Raw genomic sequence first — 13280 nt, 5'->3', positions numbered from 1 at the left:
TTCCGGATATAATATTTGATGCACAGAACATGTATGAAAATTTTCTGACTCTACTGAGGTTGAACAACACTGTCAATTCATATGCTAAGTGTTGACCAAGTTGTTGAATTTTTTTATGTACCCATTAGATGAAGGCAAGTTATATACGTTTGGAGAGAATGAGTTTGGAAAGCTTGGACTGAATGATGATAGTGATAACAGCAATACACCGCAGAACGTCAGTCTAATCAAAGAGAGAGTCAGTCGAGTGTCATGTGGGAATAGTCACACTGCTGCAGTTACAGGTTGGTGTCATATTGCAACATGGTGAAAGAAGGCATACCCTGGCTCTTGTATATATGATGATTGGCCTTTGTGTGTTGCCAAGAAATGAAAAGGCCAAATTTGCATCATAATCACCAGCTTCACAATAGTCCCCACTTTGAAAAGAGGCAACGGGAATGTGGAAGTGTAAGTAGAACTGCATGCCACCGAACAATGAGCGTTTTCATTGTGTAAATCAGAGCACGCAGGGCCACACACCGAGAATTTGCAGTTTGGCAGGTGACCTTCGTGGTCAAGCGAGGCTGGAATTCTCGGAGTCGGCTTTCAGAAAAAAGCCCCAACGTCAAGGGGTTAAAGGTTAACAGAAATTGAAAACATTTTCATGTGAAGTATTTCAAAATAACAATAAATGCATAACCAATTCAAAAACATCATAAATTCAGTGTTTACCCAATAATTGTGACCCCAAAATGTACCTGCTTTCCCCTCCCAAAAAAATCCCCTTTGGGCCGTTCGCGCTCCCAGGCTGATTTGATGACGTCATCGGCAGAACACCTACATGTGCAGTGTACATGTACATTGCATGATTGCATGCAGTATCGCACGCTTGGGCGATAGACCATGTTGTGTTCGATGTACATGTAGCTTGGCCCACAGGCAAACATTGTCTCAGTTCAAGAAATACATGGCAGGACTCTGTCTTGTAAACTCTTTCTGGAACTTAGACAGTGTTGCCTGTAGGCCAAGCTACATACTATGTACTGTGTGCAATCAGGCAATTTACACTTACACTGTACATGTACATGTAGGTGTTCTGCCAATGACATCATCAAATCAGCCTGGGAGCATGAACGGCCAAAAAGGGTTTTTATGTGGGCAGGGAAATGTAGGATCTTTTTATTCATTTGGGGGTCAGGACTAATGGGGTAAACATTGAATTTATGATGATTTTGAAATTATTACATATTTATTTTATTTTAAAATACTTAAAAATGTTTTCACTTTCTGTTAACCTTTAATTTTAGAATTTTGTAAACACAAACCAGCATGTAGCTGAATTGATTTCCAGTCAGAATGGTAATAACTACCTTGAGCATAAAATTACCATATTCTTTTTAATCTTTTACTTATTTTCTTGACTGAATGGAAAAATAATTTATCATTTATTTTGGCCTCCAAATAACAGCCCATGCAGTATGCTACATGTAATTATGCAGTTTAGAGGAAATTTGGAATTTATATTTGTGTCACTGGTTTGCTTGCTGCTTATGTACATGTACATTCAGCTACAGCGTAGGCATAGCATATGCATGATAGTGACACTGCACTACAGCAGCATCACAGTATGCTGTCAATGGTGCTTGCTTAAATCACACATTTAAGTGTTGCTACAGTCACTAAATAAAAAGACAATGAAGGTAGTAAGGAACTACATTTAGACCTACCAGTATATTTGCTTAGTTTTTTAATGATCAACTAATAAGTAGTAATTTTGTGGAGTGTAATATTTGGGAAATGCCATTCAGCAAAGGCTTGGTTTCTTTTCGTAGATAATGGTGATGTATATACATGGGGAGATGGCAGCTCTGGTCAACTAGGTCATGGTCCATCCATTTTGGGACTTAAAATACCTCAGAAGATTATGAAGCTGTCTAGAAGGAACTGTAGGGATGTTGAATGTGGAGAGAGTCACACTGCAGTCATCACAGGTGAAGACTTGATATCTTATTTCAGAAAGCAAGTTTGATATGACAATAAGACATTCTGGGTGTACAGTGTATGTGCAAAATTCTGTTGTACTTTTTCTCTTTGTCCAAGAGCAAAGACACATTTGTCAGACCAGTGTTATTAGCTCTTACATGGTTATTACAACTTGAAACAAAAATGTCATGTATCTTTTTAAATTTATCTCTTTGGACTACCTTCATTATTATGCCCTTAGTTGTAAAAATGAACTTATTAATAAGTATTTAGCACCATTTTTGTATTGTACATGTACCTGCTAGCATTGGTTACACTTTTTATCAAAGTGATTTTACTTCACACACCCACTCAGTTCTATTGATGTAATGGTAAAACGGGCAACAAATACAGCGTAGTTTAAGTTCTAGGTATAAAAGAATAGACACAAACATTTTAGGGAAATGGGAAACATGTCATTGTACCAACAGCCGCTTTCATCATGTTCATGAAACTCTCCGTAGTGAGTGAACTTCATTTGTGTCAAATTTTTAAAATAATGTGCAACTAATAGTTGCACAACTTCTAACACATTTCTTGAAAGTTACACAGTGCATAAGTCCATGACTTGCACAGCAAGTTATAGTGTAAGTTACACAGTCATTTTACACATGTAGCCTGCTCACCGGTCTTCCGCACGGTACAATTCATCGTTTGCAACTTGTACAGAACGCTGCCGCACGTCTTCAACGAGCACCAAAAGAACAGCTCACATAACTCCCATTCTCAACAAACTACATTGGTTACCCATCAAATGCAGAATTCAGTTCAAGATCCTCCTTCTCACATTCAAGATACTCCACGGCTCTAGTCCCCTTTATCTTGCAAACATGCTGCAACTCCGCTCTGTCAGGCCGGGTCTGAGGTCAACAAGTAATACCCTAGTTGTTCCCCGGAACTCGGCTGTCCAGTGCCGGAGACAGGGCTTTTTCTACAATTGCACCAGGCTTATGGAACTCACTCCCGGATAATCTAAGACAAGAACATGACATCAAGCAATTTCAGCATCATCTCAAAACATTCTTCTTCTTCTCACAAGCTTTTTCACTTTGAATGCACAATTGACTTTTTCATTTTTCCACCTAGACCGGCGCCTCTGAATGCTTTGCAGATATAGTGCGCCTTATAAATGCTTTATTATTATTATTATTATGTACATGTACATAGCATATAAAATCAGTTAACATCATGTACTATGTTAGCCAAAAAAAATACCACATAATATTCACTTACTTATCCATGTACATGTACTTCAACCTTCAAGTTTGAAACTGGACAAGTGCACTTTCCTGAAGAATCCTGGAGATGGTTATCAAATGCTTTTTGCAAAGTGTCCTCAAGTGGCTCTTGCTGAAATGGCAAACGTTACATTTTACTCTCAACTAATGTCTCTTTTTATCAAGCTGCTAAAATTAGCAGTACATAAAAAATCATCATCACTGTTGGCCTTACCTATTGTTTGAAAATATTTCAAGTTTCTTGTTAAAACACTGTGCAGTGGGGTCTGTTGATAGAGTTTTTGATGATTGATACACAGTGGAACGCTGCTACATGTGCCGGTATAATGAACACACCTACATGTACATGTACACAATGTATATCTAACATTCAGAAATACCGAACATGCCCCTCGCCTCCCATTTTGTGTGCACTACCGAACATTATCAATTTTTTTTTAATAAAACAATCTCTTAGAACTGTTGATAACTCAAACTTGAGGAAAACCGTACTCACAATGGAACAATGCCCATCCTGTGGTATGGTCTGTACATGTATGTATCATTCATGGATAGCCTACATTGCATGTAATGTGCATGTGTCCACAGGTGGCCAGGTAGACTGACAGCCGAGTATGTGTACGCAACACTGGTGACTCTGGTGTGGAAAAGTTTGAATAATAATCACTACAAAACTGGGAGATGTGACCTCAAACCATCACCAGAACATCTGCAGAGATGCAAGAGGTTGTTATGTACATGTACATGTACCGTAAATCCACACAAATCTTCGATAAATATCCAGAGTTTTGAAAAAATGCTTACCCATTTGTTGCTGACTTCAGATGTATATGCATCTCCAGTTCTAGTATTAGAACGTTTCCTATCACAGCACCTTTATTTAAGTGGAACTAGTGTAACCATGCTACATGTCACATGTGAGGTTTATAGCAGTGTTGTAGTCGAGTACTTTTTTCTGAGTACCAAGTATTGCCGAGTACTTTGACTGCCGAGTACAAAGATAGGTCGAGTACTTTGCCAGCCGAGTACAAGTACTGGTTTCCAAGTACAAGTACTTGCACTTCCGAGTACAAGTACAAGTACAAGTACTTCTAATTCCAAGTACGAGTACAAGTACCGGTACTTCTAATTCAAAAGTAGTTTTATCTTAATTTAGAGACTCTAAGACCTGCCACTGAGTAAAAGAAACACCGAATGCAGATGACATGGCTGCAAGAACAAGTGATCTGGCTAGAAATGTCACGGTCACTATGCGTTCATTGCAGCAGTTGACACAACGTGCACAGCACGGCGAAGTCCATTTTCCCGACTCAATTATTCATATACCCGTGATTTTCTGTATGCTGGGTTCATCGTTAAAATTTTCGGGTCCAGGAACCAGACTACCAATGCCCAAGTAAATCACTGGACCATTCTGGAGTACCACAATATAATTTGCGTACGTGATTGGTTAAGTATGCGCACAGACGGCGAATGGGTGGTATACGTTAATGGTCCCACGTTTGGCCTTCTTATTGTCAGAACCGTATCGAATATCGGGTCATTGGGGTCGATATTTTTGTACCTTATTTTAACGGCCGTGGTAAGTTAACTTAAAGGATTTTTTAATCGAGTACTTTTAATCGAGTACGAGTACTTTGATGCTGGAGTACAAGTTTTGGATGTTGAGTTCCGAGGATTTTGTAGCCCGAGTACAAGAACTGTAGTTCGAGTACAAGTACTTGGACATCCGAGTACAAGTACGAGTATTCTGAAAACGGTAGTACGAGTAGTACTCGAGTACGAGTACGAGTACTACAACACTGGTTTATAAGCAATGAGAAAACTTGATTTTATTTCACAAATCTACTTCCAGTGATGAACATAGATGTACATTTAACAAAATGCATGAATTTCATCATTTTTTGTTATTTTTAACTTTATTTTTTTGTGTGTATTTGTTGGCCAAAATTCTCATACTGAAACTTTTGTGGACAGGCATTTGCACACATTTAAATTGGGCTAGGGTTTGGAATGAAAGTGTGTCCGTGACTGAAAACTACTATACCAAACAATCATAACACTGAACATTTCGTGTAGACCTGCTACATGTTCGTTACAGTAGCATTCCACTGTATTAGAAATACAGTATCAAGCTGTGCAATATATATTAAACTTGCTGTACCAATCTATTGTTATACTAAACATTTTGTGTGGACCGCGCCATGTTTGTTGCAGTGGCATTCCACTGTATTAGAAATACAATATCAAGCTGTGCAATACTGTGTATCAAATTTTCCCCATGTACACGTATACAAATACAGTAAACTGTCATTAACTCAAACCGGAACTGCTCAGAACTCTGTTTTCTACTAATGCACCCTCCACAGTGTTCTCCACAAGCCCGCTAAAGTTTTGCCACCTCACCAAAATTCTCACTGCCCTGCTATTTCTTCTGTTGGATTTCCCTGTTCTCCACCATCTTCACAGCTTATCTAAATGCAAAGAAGTTTACCGCACTTTAGGGAGTGAACATTATGAGTTTGCCATCATTATTCAACACAACAGTACGGCACTCTCCAGCATTTGTGATTAAAGCCAGATGCAATATAGAATAAGTACATGTACGTAAGCACAAATTCTAGACAGGTTCCAATCTCCCAGTCACAGCATTTTCATTTTGTCACATCAAGAGCCAATACCTCAAATGAATTTTTTTCTTGGAAAATGCAGCCTATTTCCTACATGTAGTTTCGGATTTTTCCAGATCCAGATCGTTCGAAATAAAACTTCTTTTCTTCAGCTTCTAGAACTACTTCTTTGTGTTCTACGTGTACATTCTCAAACAAGTTCAGTTAAAGGTAAAATATAAGCTTCTTGTACAAAATTCTGAAAATGTCAAGAAAAGAAATTTTCTACCAGCTACTTTTCTGTTGCGAACTTTGACATTTTTGAACGGTTTGGTGATGGGTTATTCTGTACGTGTGACTCCAAATACATGTACTTTAACCACTTTATGCTTGTTGATGATGCCGAGCCGGCATGACTATCATTTTTTCCGTTTTCAAAATCCTTCAAAAATTCATCATTTTATTTGACGATCGTTTATAGCCGCACGAAGTAATCTTTAGGCACTACTCTAAGTTGACAGGTGACCTTCATTGACACCCAAGTATATCAGCCAGGCCTGCAGCCTTGTAAACAGAGCCGAGATTGTGCGGTGTTGTATAACTGTCTTTTGTTTATGAACCTGGCTCAGTGCACTGCTGACCTCTTTTCAATAGGGGCCAGATTAGCTCGTAGCGATACTGTGTGGCTCATCACTGCAGTGGTGGAGCGCTTTTGTCCCCGGTGGTAATCCGCTGGCTCTAAATGCCCCAAACCCTGGTATACGGTTTCAAAACAAGGCTGGATTATCACCACTTTGAGAGTGAAAAATTTTGGTTTGTCTTTTGTTCGCAGTACGGTCTTTTGTTACAGGGCCCTGTTTCCTTTGTCCGAGTTCAGAGACCGCGGCCATGCATATAAACCGTACGTCTCCGATTCCGGAGTCCCCGGCAGGAAGTGGTTAACAGTCCTATACACTTTAGCATCTAATGTATGGTTAATCAAAATGACTTTTTTTTTTTTAATAAATTGGCCAAAAACAAAATGCACATTTTTTCCAATGTGTGGATTACACTGTTAAATGCACGCACGTACAGTGCAAACTCAACTACACGGGCTTAACAGAAATGTACATGTGCATGACATAATGGGTTTGTCAACTGTGCAGCACGGGGGAAAGTCGCTGATTGCTTGCAGTACAGATAAAAAAGTCTACAAATTTTTTTTTTTAATTCACTGAATTTATTATCTATAAACACATTTTCTCGAAATCAAGAAAAAAAAAGCCGACTTTTTACATGAGGAAAAAATTGTTGCTATTCGGAACTGGTTAAACCGATTCAGAACTAGAAAAGGTGTTGTCGCTTTTGACAGTCGGGTAAGCTTAAATTAAAAGCTTAGACTTTGAAAGTAATTTTGTAGTTTTTTCCAAAACTATATGTACTTGTCCACATCATCCACTCGTGCTGTGCCCACTATGACATTTGTACATGTAACCTCAACCCATCTGCCCGTTAATAAGTTCTGATAGGTAAAAAAAATTAAAAAGCCCCCTCCCCTAAAACAAACTTTTGATGACCCCCCACCGATAACAATCCTGCCTTTATTTCAAATCATTACCATGAGCAAATTTGATTCAAGGAGTCATAAGAAAGTGCCCTGGAAATACCTCAAATTGCACCACAGAGCATCTAGAATCCAAAATTTCCCCGGGCCTTTGAGTGGGCCCCAGACCCCACGCCATATGGCTTCACGTTCCGTGCTCGCATTGTGAGCCGCCCTGCTGTAATTTCATGTTGTGTAGAACACTGAGAATGCCGTGATGATAGGATATTTTGTTCATGAATACTTTCTGAACTCAAAATGCTCACATGGTACCTTTATTTTGTTTGACTAAAATGAAAGAAGCCATCACTGAACCATCACAAATGAGTAAACAGATCGTAAATCTTTTTCATTAGTCAGTACTCTCCATTATACTTTGCCCTTTCATGTCATGCTGGGTTACCATGTGCACACATTGGACTCTTTCAGAGATGTAAGAATTCATTGTACTAAAGAGATCAATGCTCATGAGCCAATGGAAAAATTTACTTGCTATGTTCAGCCATTCAGCAAATGAGAAAATTTGTGATGCACTTTGGAGTACTCTGAATGGACATTTGAGCAGCTTATGTGTTCAAGATTTCCAAGCTTAAACTCAGTAGCAGCAGTAGAGACCATGAATATGGATCAGATGTTGGTGTTAATGATTTTGCGGTGTTTTTATTTCTAGTGACATGCGCAATATAATGCACTGTTCAATTATCATTGCAAAGCAAAATCAGTGTTAACACTGACTCCAACTGGAGATTCATTTTTCCAAGAATCTGACTTGCTTTACCTCTTCTTGATATCACTCCCAATATCGAGATATTTAATGTTTTGATAAGATTAAAAATTTGATTTCAGCAATGTCGATTTTGATATGATGTTGTATAATCAGGAATGTTGATATATTGACTGACCCTACTGTGCAGTACGATAGAGGCAATGTAATATTATTGACTGTTGTTGCAGATAGTGGTTCTCTATACATGTGTGGGGATGGCAGACATGGCAAGCTGTGTCAAGGAGATGAAAGCTTTAGCAATCTCTTCCATCCAGCTAAAGTCAAAAGGTTCAAGGGTTTTTATGTTGAGCAGGTAGGTCAGAGTGCCGAGCCTGTTACAGCCTGTTGCTAATTCTATTATACCAACTTAAAGAGGTTGATGGACAGAAAATGTATGTATAACCATGTAGTTATTTCAACCATCTATACGTGTACATGTAATTTTAGCTGCATTTGTATATGGATTAGTTTGACTTTTGGATTAGAGTTAATAAGAAAAAGAAAACACTTCGGAAAATAACCAACCAGTACCAGGAATTTCTAACAATTACAAAGAAAAGTCTGTGTACATTTGCACTCACCAGTAGTTATGATTCTATTCCACAAAAAAGCACAGAAAGTTTTCTCACCTAGGCCTGGATTTCTTTTATATAATGCATCACCTTTTATGAGCAGGAACTGATCAGATCGGGTCTCCAAAACGTAATGGAAAATAATGCCATAAGGTGACTTGTAAACTTGACCAAGTTGACATGTACATGTATAAGAATAACCCTGGTATGTTGGTTATGCTTTCAAAGTATCTGACATGAGCATGTAATTGTCCCTCTTCTGGCAAGGTTTCGTGTGGAGGGTGCCAGACTATAGTACGAGCAAGACGGAAGGACAAAGCCAATGGCGAGGTATCCTCCGACTCTGATGGTGAAACAGATCCTCTTAAGATGTCAAGCCAAATGAAGAAGGGTACATTAGCAGCACTAAGCAATGAGCAAGGTGTAGACTCAGTGGATCTAGGAGCGTCATTTGATGGTTCAGCAAGGGGTAGAAGGCGACAAAGAGAGGTTAGTAGCAAAAATGTTAGACGTTAGGATATGTGTAGACAACAGTGACAAAGCACAGGACTTGAGGAGTCATCAAGATTTGATTGAGATTGGTAAGATTATGGAAACATTTAAATTACTGTCAAGTGTTTAACAAATAATATTTGTTATTCATATTTTAGACATCACCACTACCACCACTAGCACGGACACTTCCTCCTCTGGGTTTATCTAAAGCAGGGGTATTGCCATCTCTCAATTCAACAATACCTGATGGTTCCAGTCGCAAACTAGATCAGAGACTAATACCTAACATTAAAAAGGAACTGAATGGTAAGCTGGTGAGATTTGATAGTGATGATCTACATGTAACTCCATGTTCTAAATTCTGAAGTAACCTAAAAAGTGCCAAAGGCATGCAACGGGATTGCAACTATATTTAGTACATGTATTTGCATTTCAGTCATTTCATGAGTTTCTTTTACATGTACATCATTAAATATGTGCCATGAGGTTGTGTTTGCTTTGCTTGTGTTAACAAGTACTGAAGTATGGTACAGTTGATTTGTTGTTGAGTTCATGAATTATGAATGCAAACTAAGAGACTCCTGAACTTGGGAAATCTGTCATGAATGTCACTTTGTAGTTGGCCTACATGTTGTAGGAATGCTGTCATTGTTGATGCACAAGAAGATGGTGGTGCTGAAAGACATAGGTGTCAGGAGTTTCCCGTTGTAACCACTAGAACAGTTCTTGTAAGGTATCTTTGTTTATGACTCCCAGAGGTACAGGTAAATGAAGAAATGATCACAAAGGAAGAAGTAAAGACTGCAGAAGCTGCTCCTAGACTAAACTTATTGAAGAACCTGGATGCTGACCCATTAGAATCTGTGAGTAGCTCATTCTTCTTGATTGGTAAAAGTGACAAGGTTTAACAGTTAGGTTAATACAACTGTATTTGCCCTGGGAGAAACACTGATATAACTGAGTGTCATGATTTCAGGCCGTTTAGTATACCCACAACAACAAGACAAGACAACAAATACAAAAATTTGGACAGTGTCCAATAAGCAATATAAATAAATCTTACAAAAAAAATTAATGTTTTAGCTGTACAAAATGCTTGCCAAAAACAACTTTTTTAAGAGTCACTACAAATTCAGGAAGAGTTTTTTACCTCCAATTCCTTGTACACTTTGATTTGTCATTTTGCATAAACCTTTCTTTTCAAATTAAAAAAAAATGATCTTGCATACGTAACCTGAAAATGCTACCTGCACATTTATGTTGTTTGAATTACCAGACACATTTCTCAGCAAGTAAATCTGTGCGAGAGCTCAAACCACTTCTTGATGCAGTGAATAGCAATGCTGAAACAGTGGTATGTATACATGTACATAGCTACACGTGGCTAATAAGCAGTGCCAGAAGTCAGTTACCTTCACAGTGCGGACTCAAGTTACTAATGAGGACTCGTACTGGAAGAATACACATTATGCAAAAATTCCTGAATTTCCTTGTGTAAAAGCAAACCTGTCTACATGTATGTTCAATGTCCTAATGTTTAACCCCTTAAAGACACCAGCACATTTGATAGAAACACTAAGGGAAACAAATCAGGTTTGTTTTGCTGACATCACAGGTCACAGGGAATGATATGAGAGAATAATGAACAACTATGAATCAGTGTAATGTGGGGTTTTGCATTGCTGAATCCATCAAAGGGACATGAATGTAGAGTATCTGCCAGTTATGTTGCTTTCAGCTGTTAACTAAAGATCTTGCTGCTAGAAATTACACTTATTATGATCATGTTTATTGTGGTGTTTTCATCAGAATTCTGGTTCAAGACCAGAGACGGAAGGCATGGATGAGGTTGACTCTGGAGTGCCACCAGGCAAAATGAAGGTTACCTTAGTTTTAGTTCTAAAGGGTTTTTTGCCCAATCTAACAGTGAGCCAGTTAAGCATTCCAAAAGTACATGCCTAAAATGAATGACGAGGTAAGGGGAGAATTCGTTTTTAACTGGCGGTAACTTGAGATTGACCCCTAGGTACCTCAGGGCTTTTCATGGTACCACCAGGGGTTCTCTATGATGAATTCACTATCTTTGGGTCAATGCACACCAAGTATTCTGGTCATCAGAACCTGGATGGTTCCTCTGGCTACAAACGCAAACAACAGAAATGCTTGATTGCGCCCTAATCGCCTGTTAATCAGCAGTGTCCACAGGGACTTCAAAGGCCACTGCATTGCAAGGATTCTTTTGGGGAGGAACACTCAAAACGCGTACAGGTCCACAGTGTAACCTGTTGGACCTGGGACATTTAATGTATATATTATACTACTGTTGAATGATTGATAATTATTGAGAAACTTTTTGTATTAAACTATTACTTCCTTTTCTTTCCTTGCCCATGCATGTGAATTGTTGTAACTGCATGTAGGCCTGTATGTACTTGCCGTTTGGTACATTGAATGTAGATTGACTCGGTCCAGAGACCAAACCATGCACATCCAATGAGTACCATAATTTTAGGAAATAAGCCATAGCTTATACGTTGATGTTCATGCTGAAAGACGTCCCTGCCGCTCATACTCCGGTTGGCTCATATGGCAAGATTTGAAGAATGAAATCTAAACGCCCCACCATGCCCTGCCTCATGCATCGCTCAGCATAGCCCAAGCCGCTGGCTGCATCGGCCAGCCACGCGGTTTGTCTTTCGTTGGTTGCCGTGTACACTCGTTCTTCTGATGTGTTTGAAATGAAGGAAACCAGTCCAGAGGGACAAAATAGACTTTTGAAAGTACCGTTCACACCTCACAAATCGTGTGATGCATCTGCTTGCTTTTTGTTTTTAAGGTTGTGTAATCCATGCTGTTTATTATTTCACTGGTCATTTTGTGACTGTTTAACCCTTTCATGCTGGGATTCTTTTGACCGCAACTGCTGGGCTATGGTATGCAGTCTCAGGGCGCTGTCCAGCAGCAGGCCCCGTTGCACCAGCAGCTGCATGGTGAATAGACTGTATGTGTGGTATGCACTAATCCTCACACAAAAGTGCAGCACTAGCAGTCCTCTGTTGCGAAGGGGTAAAAACAGAACAAAAGGAACTGCAGTATTGCTCACCCAGCAAGAACACTAATCCAGCCCACAAAATTGGTAATTTCGAGGGCTTGAGAAAGTTTAGGTTTAATGTCAACACTCGTTTATGCGCTGCTAGTAATAACACTGAAAGATGTCGTACTCAAAAGTGGTGGAACCCTAACGTTGGACACTTTGCTTTTTCACAGCTAACTTTATTGTATTTTTGTTTTTTTTTTTAGATTTTTCCTCCAATTTTACAAAAGGGGAAATTAACAAAAGTCCAGATATTCTGATTCATGACTCGACGTCATATACCTGCTACAAAGTTAGGTGACATTTTATTTGGCCCCATTTTCTCCTTTTTTTCTGAAGTGCAAAATGAACTCTTCAAATGCATCACATAAAGGTGCCACGTAATACTCTAAATATATGGCACTTCAGCAGTGCAAAGTGTGCAATGACTTAGACATGTTAACACATTGTAATAACACTGGAAGATGTTGTACCCGAAAGTGGTGGAACCCTAACACCACAGTGTTAACATGTTTACCGACTTTAGATTTTAATGTTCAAATTTTTGCTTGGCACGGCAATACTCCATGCAGCCTGTATTCCGAAAATTACAGAAAACACATAAGAACCTTTTATTCAACTTGGATCTTTTTATTCAGTATATATTCATGCCACACAGTGACAGTGAATCGTCTTTCCGATGGTTCTTCTCAACTCATCATTTCTGTTAATCCAGGAGAATGAAGGAAATAAACATTAAAAACAAGGACAGCAGAAACTGAAGAGAAATGAGTGATATTTCTTAGGAGACACTACAAAAAAGTATGTATATTTATCAGGCAATTTTGCATCAAGCACTTTCCAAATCTTTTTGGGCAATACCAGCATCTCCTAACAAATCTTTTAATCTTGAAATCTTGAAATCTTTTAATCCCATGTCA

General features: G+C 38.8%; 1 protein-coding gene across 6 annotated transcripts in view; it reads left to right on the top strand.

The window, feature by feature from the left end:
* Nucleotides 1-13280, top strand: part of rpgr (retinitis pigmentosa GTPase regulator) — a 71310-nt gene that overhangs the window by 41688 nt on the left and 16342 nt on the right. For all 6 annotated transcript variants that reach the window (XM_087146270.1, XM_087146268.1, XM_087146267.1 and 3 more), the window contains exons 6-13: nucleotides 129-284; nucleotides 1815-1973; nucleotides 8388-8512; nucleotides 9039-9260; nucleotides 9422-9572; nucleotides 10023-10129; nucleotides 10543-10620; nucleotides 11076-11147. In XM_087146270.1, coding sequence (XP_087002396.1) covers nucleotides 129-284; nucleotides 1815-1973; nucleotides 8388-8512; nucleotides 9039-9260; nucleotides 9422-9572; nucleotides 10023-10129; nucleotides 10543-10620; nucleotides 11076-11147 — 1070 coding nt within the window. The remainder of the gene's footprint in view (nucleotides 1-128; nucleotides 285-1814; nucleotides 1974-8387; nucleotides 8513-9038; nucleotides 9261-9421; nucleotides 9573-10022; nucleotides 10130-10542; nucleotides 10621-11075; nucleotides 11148-13280) is intronic.

The sequence above is a fragment of the Acanthaster planci genome, linkage group LG15, assembly GCF_054643075.1.
Source record: "Acanthaster planci isolate LZ-2023a linkage group LG15, COTS_SCS, whole genome shotgun sequence".
Classification (NCBI taxonomy): domain Eukaryota; kingdom Metazoa; phylum Echinodermata; class Asteroidea; order Valvatida; family Acanthasteridae; genus Acanthaster; species Acanthaster planci.
The sequence above is the reverse complement of the archived record's forward strand: the minus strand, read 5'-3'. Positions and strand labels throughout refer to the sequence as shown.